Source organism: Cygnus atratus, chromosome 4 (genome assembly GCF_013377495.2).
Source record: "Cygnus atratus isolate AKBS03 ecotype Queensland, Australia chromosome 4, CAtr_DNAZoo_HiC_assembly, whole genome shotgun sequence".
Classification (NCBI taxonomy): Eukaryota; Metazoa; Chordata; class Aves; order Anseriformes; family Anatidae; genus Cygnus; species Cygnus atratus.
Window position 1 is genome coordinate 43,349,685 of NC_066365.1, and position 16,489 is coordinate 43,366,173.

The following is a 16,489-nucleotide window of genomic DNA, read 5'->3' on the forward strand; positions in this document are numbered from 1 at the left end:
TTTGCAAGACGTTGTTATTGGAAGAAAAAGTTAAACTCTGTATTTAAACAAAATTTGCCTGAAACATTGAAAAACTGATTTAATGTTAACAATTTTGCAACTCAAGCAGTATTTGCGCCAAAAACTAGCTCCAAAAGATAATGGCCGACAGGAAAAGAACTGTGCTTCTAAAGAATGTAAAGAAATAAGTACAGAAATCACATCTAGAGGTAAGGAGGGGATGGGAGAGAGATGTTCTTCTCAGATGTGTTCTTTTCTGTTCACCAAGCCTCTGTTGTTTTATTAATATTAAATCTCACAGAAACACCCAAACAACAAGAAAGGTGGTTAACCCAGCAGGAGAAAGAACACCTATCTTTGATTTACTCTGAAGTGTCAAAGCATTCGGGCTTATATGGCCTCATACTGCAAGCAAATTGATTCAGTGCCACGGCACGATGCGTTCAGTAAAACATACTGTGAAAAGTTCAGCTCTGAATTAAAAACCACTAATTTAAATGATAGGTGAGGAGAAGACACTTTTGCAGTGCTCTGTCCTACAGTGCCCTCATCAGTAAATACCAGTGAGTTTGAGGGTGCAAAAGTGCTCACTGGACTGCGATCTCCGGCACATAGATTCAAGCCACATGCAGTAGCTGTTTTGCTGCAGTATTTTCCAAGGAGGATTCAAAATGATTACGAAAGGACTACGTTGCTGATGAGATTGGACCAAAACTGTACTCCAAGAGAAATTTTCAGTTATTTTCCAGAATTCTGATAAAAAGGTTTCAAGTTTCTGTTCCTTGATAAGAGTGATCTATCATTAGGAACCAGAAGGGAAATCATCATCCCTTCCTTTAAGTCTTGTATTATCTGTGGCTTGCGATGGGGTAAGATTTTCAGTGGCATTAGAATAGCCAAGCCTTCCAAATAGACTATTTGGGGGCAACAGAACCCTTCTGGGGATGGATTTCACACATTTGCAATAACTAAGTTTTTTTAAATAAAGAGCATCTTTGTTTTTTGGCTTTTAAACCAAGTTCTGCAAACCCAATGAGTAGCTTCCTACATTTAAAATTACTTCATGCATATAAATATGTATCAAGAGATTTAGTATCATGGGGAAAAATACGGTACCATGTGGATAAGAGGATAAAAGGATAAATATTTGCAGAGATGGTGGTGGAGTTTTTTGTTTGTTTGTTTCCTGAGGCACAAGCAGCAGTCATGGGCCAGCACACTCTCTCTCTCTCTCTCTCCTATCGACCTAAAAGACAATGTGTAAAAATCCCTCTGATGTCAACAGAAGTCCACTTACAGGAAGAGCAGCAAGCTCTTACCTGCCCCTCTCTTTGTCTCAGTTCAGATTCTCACATTGGTGCATGTTCCCAAGCGATCTCAGCACTTCCCAAGGAAGGCAATCCAGTTCTGCTACTCACCTGGAGCATCACTCAGTGCTACTTTTAGGATACAAAATCACCAACAGAATTTTTTTGTTGGCAGTAAAAACTACGATCCTTCATTTCTTCTTTCAGGAACACGCACTGAAGGAAAGTTTCATTGGATTTCATTTTTAGAAACATCTAAAATGTAATTGTTATGATAAATGGTTCTCATCCTGAGCTTCAGGACGGAGCATACACAATTTAGAAAAGAAGGATACAGTAGTTTCAGATATGACCTTGACTTCCAAGGCAATTTTTCTAGTTAACCATTCTTTTTTTAAATCCCTGTCTGATGTACTATTAAAGACTCAAACAATGACAGAAAAAAAAAAAGATAAAAAAACAAAACCTGAACATACATAAGATGAACTAAGTAAACTACCTGCTTTTCTACATCCTCTAATCCTTTTCAGTGGTATGAAATTAAATGCTATTTATAGCAACAAGAGGTTAAGCTAAAGTTATAATAATAATAATATATAATAAGATTTCTTTTTAAGAGCTACAAATTGTGGGCACAGTGGAACTAAGGAGAGAAAAACCATAATCAAGGCCAAGAGATTACTTCTTAAATTTCATATTGATACTATAATTAAATGTGGTAGAAAACTCTCTTTGACAAGTATATTCCTTATAAAAGACAGAAATTTCTAAATAATCATATCTCATTTGCAAACAGATATATAATGACTGCAAGAAAAAAAAGTCTTCACAACCATCAATAAACAGACCCAAAAATAATCTTACACTTGGTAAAGCCTGAAATGATGATCTTTCTTTTTCACTCTGACAAGTAAAAGCAGGATTAGGCTAAAATTTTGACTTACAAATTCTTTTACTTACCTGCAAAACACCAGGGAAACAGATTTACCCACTGAAATGCAAGGTTTAGTCACCTTTTTTGTTTTTATTAAAGTTCTTATTGGTTTTGCTTTACTTTTCCCTCTAGTTTTCCTGTCTAGAATAGAAAAGCTGCCCTTCCACTGTGGGGAAAAATGCTGAAAACAAGTTTGCTTCATTAAGTCTCACATCGAATGCAGGAGTAGGGAGCCCATAGGGATCTGTCACTGTTTCAGCAGGTGATATAACAAGAAATAAGTTGAAAAGTTTTTATCTGTCCCTAAACTATTTTGTGCTCATTTATAACACTTTCTGCAAGGAGGTTTTCTTATTCATTAGGAGTCATCAAGATTTCCTTTGGAAGACTTGAAATTACCAATCACCACCCGTATTTATTTTGAGAGAAACAAACAACAACAAAAGTCTTCTGTTGATGCCTCGAAGTGGTTTCAGGTTAGCCAAGAGTTGGATGCAATTCACTTTTCTGAAATGCAAAGGAAGCCTCGTGATGTACAATTTCTAACGTGCCTGCTCTACAGTATGTGTAAAAAGGAGTTGCTTAATACTGAAGATAAACGTTTCACCGAAATCAATCAGGATACCTCCGCTTTCTCTTGGAAAGCTCTATGGTCGGCAAGCCTGTTTGGCAGCTTTTCTGGAGATCATAAATCAAAAGATTCAGAATAATTTTCAGCATTTTTGTAGTGAGGCCACTCCCCAGGTCTCTGCCTCACTGGGATGGTCCCTGGGATTAAACTGAGGTTAAGGCATGAACAAACGAAGGCAGTCATGACATTCACTGCTACTCTTTTTAGGGCCAAAAATCCACCAAAATCTCAGAATTTGGTAATTATTTTTTGACACGTGGTTGTACACTCAGAAACACTGAATTACACCAGCACTCTTACTACCTCTAAAATGCAGATTATACCATTTGAATTGTAAAACACAAAGGTTACACAATTTCTGTTACACTCAAAAAATCCACATGGGCATTTATTATGATGATTCCGCATTTGAGTCAACTTTGGACACTCCATGTACAATACAAAATTCTTTAGCTCTTGACAGCTTTACAAAGGAAATTTGCTATTCACACTATGAGCAGGCATATGTATTAATTTGCCTTTCAAAGTGCGTGCAGTCCACTTTGCTGCTGATAATCTGCATAAAACTGGATTAAGGAATCGGGAATTCTTGGTGTCACGACTGTCAGTGCATACCGAAAATGCCGTCCCATGATAAATTTGGCATTTATGTCTTCCTGAAGAGCTAGCAGGGCTGCTTCTCTACAGACTGCTGTTATCTGCAAAGAAACAAACAAAAATTGCACCGTATTATTATTATTATTATAAAATGTCTAAGTTGAAATGAAGAAGGCAAGCACAAGAATATCAACATGCTCTAAATGCCAGATACTTACAAGGACAGAATTTCTCCAACACTTTTTTTTTTTTTTTTTTTAAGTAAATGAAGCTGTGGGTGATTAGCACTTCCCAGAAACGTGATAAAGCTCCAAATTCAAACCACAGTAACTTTACATTTCATAGAAGAGGACATTGCAAATTACTTGAACTCAATAATCGTATTACCTTGCCTTAAACTCATTGCAACACCTGATAAATTAAAACCCCAACTAGCAGCAATACATTTTTCTGTACCCAAAGCACAAGAGCAGATATTCCCAGGCTCTGTGGGCACTTTTCCTTTTAAACTTTAAGCTGGGAAAGAAGTAAAAACAATTAATTCAGCAAGGAAGGCTCGAAGGAGAGGGGTGCGTGGAAGGGGAGAAGGGTTAAGGTCTCATACCCTGAAATGTGTTTTTAAACTCTCCGGACTTCAGACAGCGGAAACAGACTGATGCCAGTGTCATTCTAAAGACACATTACTGTGGTGAAAAGACCTTGTGGAATGAAAAGAGATATTGTGATTTCCAGTGCAACAGGGAAAACAGTGATTGATATTGACTGCTCCCTTATATCTGTAAATGAAAGAGCCAGCTGAAACACATTTGTCCAGCTATTCAGCATATTTTCTCTGTTTGTTCACTTACTGAAAAGAGTTCCCCTGCTTATGCTGTGCTAATGGTTGCCAAAGCCGTTTAGTAGCTTTTTAGAGGATTTAGCAGCATGTTTAGGAAGCTTTCACAAGAAAACATGCATGGATTTAGATGGCTTTGTCAAGCTACAACAATATTACTTTTAGTTCCGTGCTGCTCTAATGAGCAGTGAAGCTAAACACTCCTGTTATGCATTTTAATGCTTTTCAGGACTTTAGAGACAGATAAAGGTGGAAGCAGAGCTGGGACTTAGTGCACCAGCTTCTTACAGAGAGAGGCAATGCATCCTTCTACAAATAATGCAGGTGCTTCGGTCCTTTCGTTCAGGTTTTTCAGAAAGTAGACGGTGTGACTATTTCCTACTTGCTAACACAAATACAAAGCTACTTGAAGGAAAAAGAAAAAAAAGGAAAAAAGAAAAACCAAAACAAAGCGTGCACACACACACAAAGAAGATCAGCCCTCCCATCCCAGTTTAAAACCAAACCCAGAAATCTTTCAGAAGGGAGAAGAGTGGTGATAGAAAAACAGATCCCAAACATCCTGAACTGCAAAGCTGTGCTGGTCCTTGAAGGAGGGGTCCCTTTTCCCTCCACAAATACAGCACTAAGGGCACCTTTTCCACAATATGAAGAGGACCTTCTGTGGGTTTTCATATGCAATATTGAAAAAGCCCAGAACACAGCACAGCAGGTTTTGTCCATTATGCCTGCTCACAGAGACCACCAACTATCTGCAGCACCGAAATGATGGTGCAGGGTATTACCGCAGCACAAGACGTTCAGTTGGTGGGTGCTGATATATTTCACGGAAGGAGAAGCGGAAGGAAAGACTGTCAGGCCAGCAGATCCAAAAAAGAAGGAACACCAGCCAGTCCTATCTCTTCCTGTTTCATTTGTACAATGATACTCTTAGGAGGAATTTGCGCATAAGCCAATATTGCTGAGGATGATTGGATGTTTCCTCTGTGCTCTGCCAAGAGTATCAGCAACCGTGACCATAATTAACCTCCACAGGATTTTTTCTTTTAATTGTATTCTTAAAGTCTGAAACACAAGTTCTGTGATAACTGAAAATTACTAGACACGAGAAAACACCAGAAAAATTATATTCTTTTCTTTGTTATTCAGGAGTATTTAAGGGAAGAGGAAGAATTTTAAGGTATCAATTATCATTCTCTCTTTTCCTGGCTGCACTCAGAATTTTTGTGGACTACATCTTTCATATATTATTCAGTAATAAAAGGCAGGCAATATGGCACAATGTTTGAAATTTGGGCCCTTACGCCTGGTCACAGCAGTCCCATGGCACTGTTTCCATTCCTTTGCTAACCGAGGAGATGAGGTTTCTTAGGTAAGAGATTGAACAAAGCAGGTTTAATTATTTTTCTTCATTCAAATATGCAAACTCTAAAAAGAAAAAAAAAATCCTCACAAGTGTTTTCACTAGCTAGTAAAGCTAAATCACCTGTGGGAAGCAAACACAAGTTTGCCTTTGTCTAGCCAAATGGAAATGGGACTGAATTCACCTGGTGAAATCTGCTGTATGACTGGGCTGAGGCCCACAGTTTTTAATAGACATTTTTTGTCACAGTCACATCAAGACATTTCATACCAGAACAAGCAAGAGAAGGGTTTTAAACTCTCATTTCTGCCTGGATTAAAACACAACATAAGCCGGGTCAAGTGAGATAAAGGGGAAAGGTAGCAGAAGGTACTGGCTGGGACTGACCCACGGCTGTGCAGCAGGATACATGTCCTTTCCAGGCTTAGTGTCACTCCAAAACCAAGCGTTCCACCTAGATCACCAGTTTTAAAACCTCGCAATAGATTTATCCTCAGTGAATTCATCCAATTACTTTCTTAAATCACTTCTCCTTTTGGCCTCCACAACATCCTGTAATAAGTGCCACAGTCTAATCATGCATTGTATGAAAAAGCACTTTTGTTTGTCTAGAAGCGGGTAATTTCAACAAGTACCTCCTAGTTCCTGTCCTCTGAGAACAGTGATTCATCTGCTGTTCCCTGCTCACCTTCCCCATATCATCGATGGTTTTATAGCCTTTTATCTCATCTCCTCTCAGTCAAGTCTTTGCAGGCTGAGGAGCCCTGGGTGATTCAGTCCCTGCAGAGCCTGTCCGTGCCTCAGACCAGCTGCCACGGCTCCTCTGGCTCTGCCCTAGCCCCTTGTGGCTAGAAGGAGCCATGCCGCAGGGCTTCTGGGTTGCGCCGAGATGATTTTTTCAGAAAAACTGTCCACAACGCCTCCAGTATTTTTTACTGAGCAACGATGTCTAATTTAGATCTTATACTTGTGAATTTGAAGCCTGGCTGACTTTCTTTTCTCTTCACGGCACTTATCGGCATGACTAGCATCTGCCTGCCTCTGTAAGTGCATGCTGTGAAGCACCATTACCTACCTGCCAGTTTTAAGATAATTCTTAATTATTTTCAAATCCAAATCCAAAGGACCACCATTTTTACCTTTTGAGTATAAAAAGACTTTCAGACCTCAGGGTGCTGTAAAGGATAGAAGTGATGTCCTAGTGCTGTTCCACAGGAAAAATTGCACCTCAAACCCCTGAAGGACAAAATAGATATTCTTGACTGCATCTGAATATAGAGTGGCTTTCAGCACTAGCTGTTAGAGCAGTAATGAAGACATTAAGTGAATGTCAGAGAAAACACTGATTAAACAGCAACAGGCCAGGCAGCAGGTAATTAAGCAATAACTACCGAGGTGTGGGGTGTAATTGCAGAGATGAATAGGCGGCCAGGTGTGGCTGAATACTGTTGAATCTCTGAATACCATAATATACTCTATTTTGATTGTTAATATTATTACCAATGAAAATTTAACAAACGCGATTCTCATTTTCGGCGCAATGAGAACAGATTACTGACCTACGCATTAGTCTGCTATCTGGAATCCTCTCTTAGCATGGAAATAATTTGCAATCCATGTTTAAAAAGCAGATAATCGGGGTTTTATGGTTAACAACAGGAGCTAAACATAAGGAATAATCTGTCATCTGATTGAGCGCTTCCAAGATCAGAAACTAAACAGCTCAAGTAGAGTCCTACTTCAGAGTCAAAAAGGGAACTGTGTCAAGTTATCCTGGGAGGAAGGGAGAGCTCCAGCACGCCATCCGAACCACACACCCCCATCAGCAACCAGCAAAGCCCCACACAAGCTCACAGCTATGGTCCAAATAAAATTGAGTACCAAAAAGAAATGGATTTACACCGAGTTATTCTCTCCTCCCCATTCCACCCCTGGCAACAATAAAATGCCCGGTGCCAGCTACAGCTCCCTGAATAAGCAGCATTCAGCATAACCCATCTTTCTCCTGCTGCCTGATTCAGCCAGGCTGACTCTCCCCCCTCCTGGCATTAAGCACCAACTGTTTCTAGGGGACTGAAAGTCCTTTTCAGCTTCTTTGTGTTTAAAGTGCTCTAAATAGCTTTAAAGAATCTTAAAAAAAAAAAAAAAAAAAAAAAAAAGGAAAAAAAAGGAAAGAAAGAAAGAAAAAGAAAAAAAAAGAAATGAGCTTCTATGTTAAAACCTTAGGTATTTTCAAGAAAGTGGTTTTGTTCGTGCAGGGTCTGTGGGGAACACCTGTGAATGTCGGCTTTAATTGGGCTGCAGCTGGTGTCGATTGTGTGTGCAGTCACTGGCAGACACTGCCTGGCTGTACATTGTGTTTCATTTTCCTTTTTCCTTCCTTTTTAACTCGCTCCTCCACCCCGCCAGTTAAAGTTGTAAGGGGTTGTGTGTAAGAGGGATTAGGAGCCTGCAAACAGAATAGTACCCTGTGGTTTGTGAATAGCGCGAATTGTGGCGCTTCCTGGCTGCAAGCTACCTGCGAGCCTGCGTGCCGGTGGGGTGCGTGCTGGCGAGGCTGAGCGGGTTAGCTCTCCCCTCTGCTCCGGGGAGAGAAAGGGGTCCTGCACGGCCTTTTAACAAGACATGAATGGCTCCCGGGTCAGGACATCTGTTTCTCACTCGGGCAAATTCCCGCCCAGGTCAGACATCCTGCTTAGCCCGAGCTCGAAGCCGCTGGGAGCAACAACCTCGTCCCGCACCAAAATGGGGGTGTCTGGGGGCTCTTAGGGCCCAGGGATTTAGGACCCGATTTGGAAAAGAGATAGCCATGGAAGTCTTTCCAAAGCAAGAGCAGAAAATCAACCAGGCAGAAACTAAAAGGGAGCAGTAGGGGAAGATTGCTGTCCCTACTCTAAAGCTGCCCTAAGTACCTCGGCTCGGCGCCATGCCAGCAGCTCACAGCCTCTGCACGGGATTGGCACAGGGCTCCGGGCAGTGCTGGGCACGGATGGCACCTACCCCTGTGTGTGCTTCCACGAGGCTATCGCCAGCCCCAGCAGGTCTCTCCGTGGTGGGGAGTGACCCCTGGGACATGGTGTCCCCTGTCTGCCCCTTCCCCTTTGTGTGGATGCAACCCACTGCCGGCTTGCACCCCTCTGTTGTGCCTGTGCTGGCACAAGGCTGGCCCTTCCCCAGTCTGGGTCAAATCACCAGACCATCGGAAAACCAAACCAGAAAAATCAACACCAGCTCACCACTATATTACTGAGCTTCACCCTGGTTCAGCACCACCACCCCGCTTCCAACAGGCAAGGCAGCCTGCTGTGGGTATCGCAGCACGACGCTGGCTGGGCGAGGGAGATGCGCTGTAGATAATGCTTTCGTACGTGGTACTGCTTTTGGAGATAAAAATACTCTTTGGAGATAGCACAATTACCATTTTCTTTGTGAAAACAGACTTAAATTGAGAGGATCTTAAGTCATGAGAGGTGGACTTTTCGAAGCATTTCAAAAAGGCTTCAATTTAGTATTTCTCTCATGAATCAATTTTCTTGTTGTATATATTTAAAAAAATATGGAAATACATGATAACGTGCCTTTGTTCTCTTCTCTGAGAAGAGAAAGTCTTATAGGCTACTACAAATCTTGTTCTGCCTAGGAGAAAAATTTTCCAATACTAGGAAATAATCGATTACTCTGCTATAAATTTTCATCTAATCTTTGAACAACATAAAATTGACCCTATATGTATACCTCTTCCTTCCACCCACATCTGTGATCTGCAGAATTAACTCAAATGGATTCTATGTTTGGCCATCCTGCAAATGGAAAACAACCTCTTCTAAACAGAAGACAATCATAGTATATTAGCTTTTCATACAGTACCCATTCATTCCTCAGACTCACATGCTGCCCCTATCACTGGAATTTTGGAGGGAATTTACTAAATATCCGATTGTCACTTTACATGGCTTGCAACAGCAATGCTAAAAAAAATAACACCACAAGTGTGCAAGGCACTTACAGGCCATGTAAGTGCCTCAGTGAGATAGATGCTTCTTTGATTTCAAAGCAGCTTTGTTTTAAAACATTATTGCTTTTCCTGAAGTTAAAGCATATACTTCTAGTCTGGTTCTGTATTCATGAACACTGCCTTGGAACAGATGAGTTTCTATTTGTATTGAAACCATCCTGTGCAACAAAAAACTATAAACTTTTTTTTCTAAGAAGATGGACTTCCTTCTTCCCTGTTTATTAAAGAGACATTCAATATGAGCTGACATTGGATAATCTACTTTAAAACAGGTCTGTAGTAATGAAGAAGCAAGCACCTTTGCAATTCTTCAATAAAGAGGACAGGTATTATGTGTATCTTGTGTCTTTGATCCAACAAACTGAGCAAACAATCTCTGCTATTCCTGATTTCTTTAATGAGAGGTTGTTAAGGAAATGTAATTGAACAAAACCAGCTCCTTTAATGATATTTGTAGGTGACCTTAGTTTAGAACAGACAGGCTCAAGTCTTCATTTAGTATTTAATCTACAGTTTGCTTATTTATGTAATTTCACAGATTGATCGATGCATTTGTGACCATGCATGTGTGTGCCCAGAACCTACCCAAGGTGCTGCACAGGGACACTAAGTGGCCGTGCCACCTGAATACACCCAACCTGACCAGGACAATGGGTCCTGCTCAGATCTTCCTGTGGTGGCCACAACTCCCTTGGGAGGCTGCAACAGAGACCGTGTCCTCCTCTTGGTCTCGGCCAGGAGGTCCAGGCTTCAGGTTCGCCTCATCTACCTGCTGCAGTCCCCTGCTGTCACAGAGCCTGGCACGTTGGTGAGGGACTGAGCCAGGCAACTGGCCCTTTGCTCTTGTGGGACACAATTAATGGCCACAAAACGCTGCATGTAACTGCTCTCACAGGACCAAAAGCTCAGCAGGGGCTGTGCCTGGGCAGCAGACAGTATCACGTGTATCAGTAGCTCTTATTATTCTATAAAGCTTAAACACGCCCAGAGAAGAGAAGGAAGAGATGAGGTATGTAGCCAAAATTAAGCATATGTATCATAACTATAGCACATGATGACAGCTAGAGAGAATAAACTGGAGCCTTCAGTGGTACATGCTAAGTGTCATCATACATACCTCTACTCATCCTGACATGTTCTAACAGAGCAAAACTTCGAATCCATCTGTAAGCTTTCTTTTTATTTCTTTCCATTCTCTTAAAAATATTACTAGATGTGGTATCCTTCCAAGCAATATATAAAACATGTAAATTCCAATTTAACTTTTGTAACTACAAGCCCAAAATGCAGCTAGTTTCCAAAACGTACTATGTCGATATGGATCCCATCACTTTGGCAGAGACATGGCATAGCTACACCTTTCACAAAGGAATTCCGTAACAAAACGAGTTTTTACATGCTGGGACTAAATATTTTTAAACAGCACTCTCTGCCAACTTCAAGTTTCAGCTATATTTGTGCAACTGAAAAAAAAAAAATCACACACATGTTTCTATACAAGATTAAGCTGCATTTCTGGTTAACCTCAGAATTATTTCATTTTTATATAAACATTTAATGAGAAAGTTTAACTTCTTCCCTTCAATGAGGAAAAGGAAGCCAAGCCACTAGAAAAGCAGTCTTTCTATATGTACAAATACATATGTGTGTGCGTGTGTGTTCATTTTAATTAAAAGTAATTAACAGAATACTGTGTTCTCACTCAGAGTACGCTGTTACTACAGAGGACCTGTACATACAGTCAATGCTATTTTGCTGAATGCTGCTAGCAAGACAGATTGAATTATGCAACTAAAATTTTAAAAACTAAGAGTTGGAGGAGACCATTAGCTGTACATGTCATAGGTTTCTCTCTAGAAAAGCGAAACAAAAGAAAAACAACAAAACAGATTTGGCAGCTTCTACCTTATGAAACCTATCACAGTATGGGTATTAATTAGTTGTTTTGTTTGCTTGCCCTCTTTTCAGATGTTGAGTTACACAGATATGAGAAGATACATTCAGCATATTCCAGATTTCTTGCATTGAAAAATAATTCAAGCTTTTGCTTCTCAAGCCAGCAATTCCTTTCTCAAGTTTAACCTGGAAGAGTGGAGAGGCCTTAGATAGGAGCTATCAAAACAAAGCAAATAAATGCAGTTCTGCAAAGGGAATTGGGAGCAGTGTGCTCCCTTCCCTAAAAATATTTTTCTCATCAGTAGAACCCAGCCAGTCTAGAACTGTCTTTCAACTCATTTCAGCTCCAGCAGCATTTCTATTACATTATGCCACCATTAAATGACGGCTAGAGCCCTAAACTTCTAAAACCACTGAGCAAAAAGAAAAGCAAAAAAAATACATCTTATTTGTGGGTTTTTAAACTCTCCCTTTCATCCTGTTTTTAGACCTTCCACTGTGGCAAATATTGTCTTTGTCTAGCAGGTTAACAGCAATTGTACTCGTAGTTACTTATGTATGAGATATCATACTGCAATACGGTAAATGCAAACAAATCCATCTAAAAATAATGGCCAGAAACTCTAGGAAATCTTCTGAGTCTTACTGTTTCTATCAGTTGGATAGAAAACATAAAAATCATATGATAATGAGAATAAAAGAGAATGTAATACCTTTTTTTTTTTTCTGCATGGCTACTTAGACGTGCATACACATCCTGAGTGGAGGCAGGGAGTGGGAAAAGACATTTGTTGTGTAGGGCTTTTAGATTGCAAGATGAATAATGTCCTTAATGGACGCTCCCTTGCTTTTTCATTTATTGGGTCTTAGTTCCTGAAAGGTGCGAGATGTCTCACATGGAGTATCTATTTCCTTGGCAGAGTGCTAGAGGAATTTCAGACTGTTTCTAAGTTTACCTCTTGGAGCTTCCCATGGTACCCAGCTGCTCATGTTTCCCAAGAAAACTGGAGGACTGCATGCCTGTTTTCTAGGGAGGCAGAATATGACCGGGAGTGCAGTTAGACCTAGGAAGCAATGCTCTCAGCCAAAGCTAGATCCCTCCCTGCAAGGTTATTACTCCTTAAGGAAGAAGCAGAAAGGCTGGTAAAGAACTTAAAGTAAGTTTTAAGTCAAGTTTTGATTGTGCAAGAAAAGCAAAGAAGTAATTAGCAAGAAAAAACAATGACATAAATAAGTGAAACAAGAATAGCAAGGGAAGAAGGATATTTTGAGTTATTCAGACATAAACCATTTAATACAATTCTGTTGGCAAGAACAGTGCATTTGCTAACTACTTCTAGTTTCAATAAAAAATTTGAGCAATTTATCTCAGGTATATCATTGCTGTGTCGACTGAATCACTGAGCACGCGTGGTGAGGGATTCATAACGCCATCCAAAAGCAGGAGCTCTCTCCCAAGTGGCACAGCTTGTCCCTAGTGTGGTGGGCACCTCACACGCTGGGAACAAGCCAAAGGACTGAGTGAGGCAACATGAGATAAAATGCTCATCTGTAAGAACCTGTAGCTGCCACTTACCTTCAGTGAAAAGGTATGAGCGACTGGATCAAAATGGCATCTGCGTTTGCATTGTTAACATTAAAACATGTCATCTGAGTGCTCTCCTGCGGCTGAAAAAACTGAATCCATGTCATGTCTGAAAGTCACTTCAGTATTCTGGGTAACCAGATCCGCTACTCCTAAGATAACAGATCTGACTTAGCAAATTCCTTCATTTCTTCTCCTTCGTACTCACTCACAAAATCCTCCTCAGTTTGTGCCACGTTATTACAAAAACCTCCCTGGTCTCTTGGGTTTTCTCCCTTTCCCTCTAAAAGAGAGAGTGTTTTAACTCCTGTCTGAATACAGTAAAAGATGATCAAAAGAGCGAAAACAGCACATACAGGATGCTAGCACAGAAGCACTGGTTTGCATACTAAACAAAAACCAAAACGCTATTTTCTCTACTCTTTGAAATTATTCAGTATTCTAAAGATCAGGATACGCTCTTAGCATTTCCTAATTGATAATAAATGTAATACATTTCATGATATCTGGAAGACTGTAATACTAATGATCTGCTTTGTCTGGTATGAGATAGTCCTAAAGATGTGAAGTGTCACGGGGAAGTCGGATTTTGTTGATCCCTTTTTCTCATGTAATGCCACACAACTACCTCACCAGCCCAGATTGGTGAAGACGCTTGTTTTAGGCAAAAGCAGAGATACGAAGTGCCTAACCTGCTTGTTTGCAGGCTGCATCACGAAGTGCTGGCTGTACAGTGCAGCTGTAATGCACAAAGTTGTGCTTGTGCATCTGCGACTTACCAAGTGTGGTAACGACTTACAAAACAAATCCCTAACCCTGCAAGATGTGGTGTGGATGTGGAGTCACAGTGACCCTCTCCAGCACTGAAGTAATTTTCTCTCCCCACAGACCCAAGCAGGGAAGAGCAGCCGTAGCGCCACAGAGCCTTAGGACAGCGCAGGACTCTCATTCTCCTTCATTAAATGCTATTTCACTAAACTAAAGCCCACAAATAACTCATATCGTATCCATAATCCCATGTATGCCACAGGTTTCACCTCTTTCGATATTTCACTCAGCTGTGGATCATTCAAAACCCCACAGAAGAAATATTTCAGCATTCATACTCTTTTTTTTTTTTTTTTAAATGAGGACCTTCTACCCTCAGTGGACACAGTATTCAAACCGTACTGCCAAATATTATATGATGTCCTTTCCAGAGTTAATTTTTAATTTCCTGACTCTACTGCATGAGAAATTTTCAAATTGCCTTGGCAGTCATTTGACAGCATGTGCAGACCTAATTGCAGAAGTGAATGCAGTGTCAGCCCAAATGCAAACCTCCGGACTAACTGAAGAATTTCTGCAAAATTAGTTGGTTGGTTAAATTAAGTTCCAGAAAGCACTGCCGTCCAAAAAACCAATTGCAAATATAAGGTAAAGGGCACAAACATTTCTTGCCACAGTCTGCCATTCAGTAAGGGGAAACAGGTGTCTTAAACACATCGCTCAAAAATCTGATGATTTTCCATTTTCATGTTTTAATGCCACAGTACCAAACCCAGAGACGCTGTGAGTGGCTATAAATCTTGGCACCCTCTTCATTACGAAAGAATTTCCCCTGGTATCCAGTTTTCTTTGCTTTACCTTAAGTCACCCTAATCATGCTGACATCTACTATCGATGATTATATTAGCTCTAAAAGATCCTTAAACAAATGGAAAGGACTGACTTCCACTCCTAAAGTTCTGCTTCCAATTTTCTAAAGGAAATTAAATAATGTATAAATCAAATGCTGGGCGCAGGCCCAGGCAGCTGAACATCGCTTTGTCCTTTCAAAGTGAAGAGGAAGTGTCTGCTACAGATGGGACAAGCCAAGAGAAATAAAGCTTAACCTCAGCTCCATGTGAAAGTGATTTGGGATAATCGAGGGAATCTGCAAAGAGGTTAAAACTGGGACCACATACTAACAGGAGAACTTTACATGGTGATCAAAAACCCATCAGGAGCTGACCTTCACCTGGGGGAGCTGTGCGGCCCCGGCAGCTTGTTACGCTGGAGTGGAGCGTGAAGGGCAGGAGGAAGAGGAGATGAGCAGGAAGGGGAAATCTATTTATAGCCAGTGTTTGTCATGTCATGGTAATCTTATCATTTTTTTCAGGTTGCAAGATTCATAAATAAGTACTGCCTGACAACTTTACAGCAAGTCAGCTATGCAGTAAATGTGCATGCTGCTTTCCAGCTCTTCTTTCACTAAATACGTACTACTAGGGCTATTAAGGCAGCCACCAAGGGATTTCTTAATTTATGTACTAGTGATGGACTGCTGATCCTTCTCTTTAACACAGTATATATCTAGAAGGGGGAAAAACAGTAAAAATGTGCTAGATATTTTCCTGGTATTAGTTGCTAAGCAAGAGATTGCTATAATTGCCACAAGGCATTTCATAAAACTATTGGGAACAGATGTATTTCGTAACATGATTTCTCTATTAAAAGAAGATCCTGATCAAGTTTACATGGTTCCAACAAGAGTTTACACTGTCATTTTTGCACACAGAAGAGTGGTTTTGAAGTCCGAGATCAGCCCTGGACTTCATAATCAGGGTCAGCATAGCCCTAGTCACATAACCCAGACTTTGATGGAGAGAAAATGATGTGACGTTTAGCTGTTAATGCTATAACTACATACGTCCTTGGCTGTTTACAAAATCTTCCTCTCCTTACCTTCAAAGGCTACAGAATATTTTAAATGTCATGCAAATGGCCCTTAAAAATAGTCTAATACCTATGCTTTCCTGAGAAACCAGCAAAATTAGTTTCAGCGCTGTCATTTAGCAGTTGTTTGGTCTGTCACAAGAGTAATTGGGCAGCTGGCAAAACAGGGATAGCCACATAACAGTTACATATGAATTCAAACATCCTGCTTAGCTGTTACAAACATGTCAGGAAATGCTTCACAGCTAAAAAAAAAAAAAAAAAAAAAAAGTAAATCCTCACACAAAACCACTCTTTTTTTGTTTTTCCCTTTTAAAAAATAGTGTCTGTAAACACACTGTTATTTTGTAGATTTGTTTTAGATTTGAAGTATATAATGAGTACTACTGCATTTTAAATCTCAGAACACAAACTCATCTGAACATTAAGCACACTTGATTCAGAAAAACCAAGAGGTTTACTGGGTTCAAAGACGTATAATTTACAAACAAGTATCCATATATTTTATGATCACTGTAAAAGATTAGGCCAGGCTTCAGGAGCACTATTTTAGCACAGAGGCAATTCAATCAACTGCCATGAGCTGGGAGATTCGCCCATCCATCTTCCACACTACCTCTCTCTCAACA

General features: G+C 40.3%; 1 protein-coding gene across 1 annotated transcript in view; it reads right to left on the reverse strand.

Annotated features, from left to right (window-relative positions):
- Positions 1-2,667: 2,667 nt before the first annotated feature.
- Positions 2,668-16,489, reverse strand: part of SPATA5 (spermatogenesis associated 5) — a 191,807-nt gene continuing 177,985 nt past the window's right edge. Inside the window, exon 16 of the mRNA XM_035553149.2 lies at positions 2,668-3,570. Coding sequence (XP_035409042.2) covers positions 3,394-3,570 — 177 coding nt within the window. The 3' untranslated portion in view covers positions 2,668-3,393. The remainder of the gene's footprint in view (positions 3,571-16,489) is intronic.